Source organism: Microtus ochrogaster, chromosome 4, assembly GCF_000317375.1.
Source record: "Microtus ochrogaster isolate Prairie Vole_2 chromosome 4, MicOch1.0, whole genome shotgun sequence".
Classification (NCBI taxonomy): domain Eukaryota; kingdom Metazoa; phylum Chordata; class Mammalia; order Rodentia; family Cricetidae; genus Microtus; species Microtus ochrogaster.
Window position 1 is genome coordinate 81622180 of NC_022011.1, and position 4560 is coordinate 81626739.

General features: G+C 47.3%; 1 protein-coding gene across 2 annotated transcripts in view; it reads left to right on the top strand.

The window, feature by feature from the left end:
• Nucleotides 1-1507: 1507 nt before the first annotated feature.
• Pdk1 (pyruvate dehydrogenase kinase 1) overlaps nucleotides 1508-4560 on the top strand; it is a 26161-nt gene continuing 23108 nt past the window's right edge. For both annotated transcript variants that reach the window (XM_005346567.2, XM_005346568.2), the window contains exons 1-2: nucleotides 1508-1808; nucleotides 3412-3553. In XM_005346567.2, the coding sequence (XP_005346624.1) occupies nucleotides 1619-1808; nucleotides 3412-3553 (332 nt within the window). In that variant the 5' untranslated portion in view covers nucleotides 1508-1618. The remainder of the gene's footprint in view (nucleotides 1809-3411; nucleotides 3554-4560) is intronic.

Below are 4560 nucleotides of genomic sequence, written 5' to 3' on the forward strand. Positions count from 1 at the left end.
AAACATTCCAGACTCTTCAGGTATATGGATGCCAGGGGCTGCGGTGAAGTCGTAACTCAAACATTCCAGACTCTTCAGGTATATGGATGCCAGGGCCTGGAGTGAAGCTTCCATTTAAACACATTCCTGTCAGGGGATTCTGTGTAGCATGAGTTAGCTGATGAAAGAAGGCACTCCAAGATGATATTTTAAGGCTTATGTGGCAGCAGGAAGGCCCAGCCTCTCTGATGGACTGATCCCCCAACAGTCGTACAAAGGTGTATTTATTGATTGTTACACAAAGTTGTTTTGGGGTAAAGTATTTCCTCATACCAAGGTCCCTAATTTAATCTATATGTCTTTATAAAGGAGAGCATCACACGTCTTCATGACATTAGTCTGTACTGTGTATCCTTTGCAGTGTACAGTAATCCAAGGGCCTCAAGTGTGCCAGAGGGGTTTTGTCATCAAAGTCATGCAAAGGCTGCAACGCCCCTTCAGAAAAACAATTCTCCAAAATGATCCCTGTTTTCCACCAATATTCTTTACTGTTTACCACAATGGTTCTTCAAGGCCAAAGTACTTCCAGAAAACAACTAACGTCTACCCCAGATACAGCGACTCTGCTAAATTCCTACAACACACATCCATGACAGAGTAATTTTCTTGCACCTAAGACACAGAAAATGTTGGGGTATTGTATGGGGAAGTAGCCGTGGAGAAGACAGAAATGATTTTTTTTTTAAATGAGGAACTGTAGACTATGCAGTTTTGTGGGATTAAATGTTAAATATGCTCTAAGCCTATATTCACTACTTCTAGACATTGAAAAGATGGAGCAGGCACACTGACTTTAAGACAATGAGTTAGCAGAAAGGCATAGAGTGGAGAGGTTTTAAGCACTGTACAAAATTGCTTGCAGAAAGTGAGCAAGTTGGGCTGCCAATGTGCTCTTCCGGGGACTGTAGTTGTGATATTTTTTAGAGCCATGTTCCCAAATTCAACTCTTGTTCCACTGTTTGGCAAGGGTGAGCTCTTGTAGCTCTCCGAGACTTCACACACTAATCGCGGGACCTGCATGATGCAGGGGCGTTTCTAGAACAGTCTCACTGCCGGTGACCCCCGCACGTCCTAGAGTCTTTCGGCTGAGACTGGGAGGGCGGAGAAGTAGGAAAGTGGGCGTGCAAGGGATACACCATAGGGCGAGCTGGACTGTAAGATCCGGTTAGCCACCCGCGGGCTTCCTGGGAATTAGCAAAATCTTCACCGAGCCTTGTCTGAGTGCCAGCCAAGACCCTGGCTGCTTGCTCCGGGTGGTTTCAGCGGCCCCATCCCTCTAGGCTGAGCTGCTTTCTTCTTTTCCCTTTCCCCGCCTCCGTCCTCCTCCCGGGGATCCGCCCAAAGGGGGTGTGGCTTTAGTGAGGGGCACTGTTTAACCCGCCCCCTTTTTCTTCTCCCGCCTCCGTCCTCTCGGGGCTCCGCCTCCGTGGGCGTGGCTACATGGAGGGGGCGGTGGCCGCGGTGCTGACAGCAGCTCCCCGCCCCCGCAGCCGGCCACGTCCCGCACGTAGCGACCGGGCGGGCGGCACAGAGCTGCAGGCTGGCGCCGGGGGCTCCGGCTCCTCCGGCGGGGCTCGGGATGAGGCTGGCGAGGCTGCTCCGAGGCGGCCGGGGCGTCCGCTGCGCGGTGCCCAGTGCCAGCCGCAGTCTGGCCTCGGGCTCGGCCTCGGGCTTCGGGCCGGAGTCGGAGCGTGGCGTTCCGGGCCAGGTGGACTTCTACGCGCGCTTCTCGCCGTCGCCGCTCTCAATGAAGCAGTTCCTGGACTTCGGTGAGGGCGGCCGGGCCTTCGTGTGCCGGCCCCGTCCTCCCAGACTCTCCCCCTCCTCCCTCTTGTCGCCTCCCCTGTTGTCTTAGGTGTTTCCTTCCTCCCCGGAGGTTGCGCGCTCTGGCAGGCCGGGCACGTAACCGGGACTTGAGACCAGGGTGTGCGAGAAAAACAAAGCAGGGGCTGCAGCCTTCCGCGCACGTGCGCAGGTGCGTGCTCGGGACCCGGTGTCTTCTGGGGGAGCATTGCTCAGGTTCAAGGCCAGAGCGCACACGGCTTCGAGGGTGGCGTTCTGCCGAGGCGAGATCAGTGCCAGCACAGCGATGATCCTCTAGAGTGGCGTGATGGCAGGAAAACAAGTTACTACTGGCCCAGTTCCTTCCTCGCTAGTGTTTCCACCGAGAGCAACTTCGTTTCACGAGCTGTCTGCCCCAAGCACGTGTAAAGTGCATGATCTTGTCAGTATGTTACAGATTGGAGAAGGAACTGCAGAATTAGGCCTTCGACTTATCATCAGGAGTAATGCGGGGGGGGGGGGGGGATGCTTAATATATATTCTAACATTGAAATCCAGAAGTTCTGGAGTAGAAAAAGTTATCTCCGTGTCGTGTTGTCAGATTATAACATGGTTAAAGGGCATAGGAGATAAGTGGCGTGGCTGGATACTTTATCTTAAAATTGTGTTTTGCAGTGTGGTTTCCTTGTATTTCTTTTTAAGGGACTGTGAAAGGCCCCGGTGGCTTGCTTTATTTATTTATTTATTTATTTATTTATTTATTTATTTATTTATTTATTTGCTTTTATTTTTAAATGCCTGTACTATAGTGTTCATGGATATTCTATTAAACTTTTGCAAGATGTTTTCCTTAATCATATACCTACTGTTGACAAGATAGTTTCTACTAAAGTTTCATCTGCAAGGTTGAATTCGTTTCAAATGGATTGCTGAAATAAAATTTTAGTTTAAGGGAAGCTACTTGTCAAGGGATGGATACTCATCAACTATTCTGCCAGACATCTGAATACAAGAGTGGAAAAGGGGGCAGGTGAATTTCCCAGGCATCAGACAATTGAGTAGGTTCTTCTTGATGGTTGTTGACACGGTTCTGGTAGTCTTTGCCTCCTGTTGCCAGAAAACCTTGTGTGTACTAACTCTGTCCTGGTGATTCATATTTGTATCTAGTCAGTCTTGACATACCTGGGTCAAAATTTAGCCAGAGTCAGGGATCAGAATTTCCAAAGGGTAGCGGCAGTGGGGCATATAGAATGGGCTTTTCTCACAGACCTCAAGCCTTAAAACAGACCCACTTAGTTTATCTTAATCCTAAAATGAATAGTAAATGTGAATTATAACAAAGTACCTATGTTGTTGTACTGATCCATTGGAATATCAGGAATCGGAAGGTCATTCTGGAGTTAGGGTTACTTTGTAGACCACTTAGCTCAACCTTGCCGGGATATATGTTTGCTTCCCAGTCCCTTTCTCTCACTGTGATAATTCTACCATCATGACCTTACCTGGTGACTTTCTCCTTTCCCCTTGCTTCCTGGCTCCTGGCAGCTTCTGCCTTCTACTTACTGCCTTTCCCACTGTGCTTGGTTTCAGGATCAGTAAATGCTTGTGAAAAAACCTCATTTATGTTTCTGCGACAAGAGTTGCCTGTTAGGTTGGCAAATATAATGAAAGAAATAAGCCTCCTTCCAGACAATCTTCTCCGGACCCCATCCGTACAGTTGGTACAAAGTTGGTAAGAGTCCCATCTTGTGTTTGCAGTTTCAGTGGACTTGTGGACTTGGTTCAAGGTTAAAGAAAATGCTTCTAACTTACTATTTTATTTTTATTTTTTGAGACAGAATCTCATATAGCTCTGCCTGGCCTGGAACTCATTATGTTGACTAGGATGGCCTCATTCAGAGAGGTCATCTCTCTTCCAAGTGTTATAGACTAATTTATTTATTTGAGATAGGGTCCTACTATGTAGTCCTTGATGGCCTGGAACTTTATGTAGGTCAGGCTGGTCTCAGACTCAAAAAGATGTGCTTGATTTTTTTCTTCCCATGTGCTGGGAATGAAGGTTTGTACCACTGTGCCCTGCCTGTATGTATGTATGTATGTATGTATGTATGTATGTATGTATGTATGTATATGTGTGTGTGTGTGTGAGTATAGATGTACCACACATGTGCAGGTACCTGTGGAGGCCAGAAGAAAGCACAAGATCCCCAGGAACTAGAGTTAAAGGCAGTTGTAAACTGCCTTCTGTGGGGGGTAGGAACCCAATCTGTGTCTCTAGTAGAGCAGTAAATGCTCCTAACTATTGGGCACCTCTCTTGCCCTGCACTTGCTCTTCAGTAGAATCTTAAGGCAATCGAGGCATTCTTCATCTCCATGTGTCTTGTCTTCTCAACACTGAACTTGATTAAAATTCCTTGGCTTTGAGAAAACCAGTCACACCTGCCCAGAAATACTGATACTAAATTTAAGATTTATGTTACGGTCTCTGCAGGAGTGTTAGGTTCTAACGAGAAAAATATCTACCATTTGCCGATGGCTGCATACTTATATACATTTCTTTTTATTCTTTTAATCATGCCTGGTAGGTGTGATTCACTCCTTTTACTGGTGAGGAAGCTAAGATACTATACAGTCCTTTGTCCGGGTGTGAACGCAGACAGTGGAGCCCTTGGAAATGGAATTACGGGTGTTTGCTACCATGGCCAGCTAAAAGCCAATTTTTTTTTTTTTTTTTTTTTT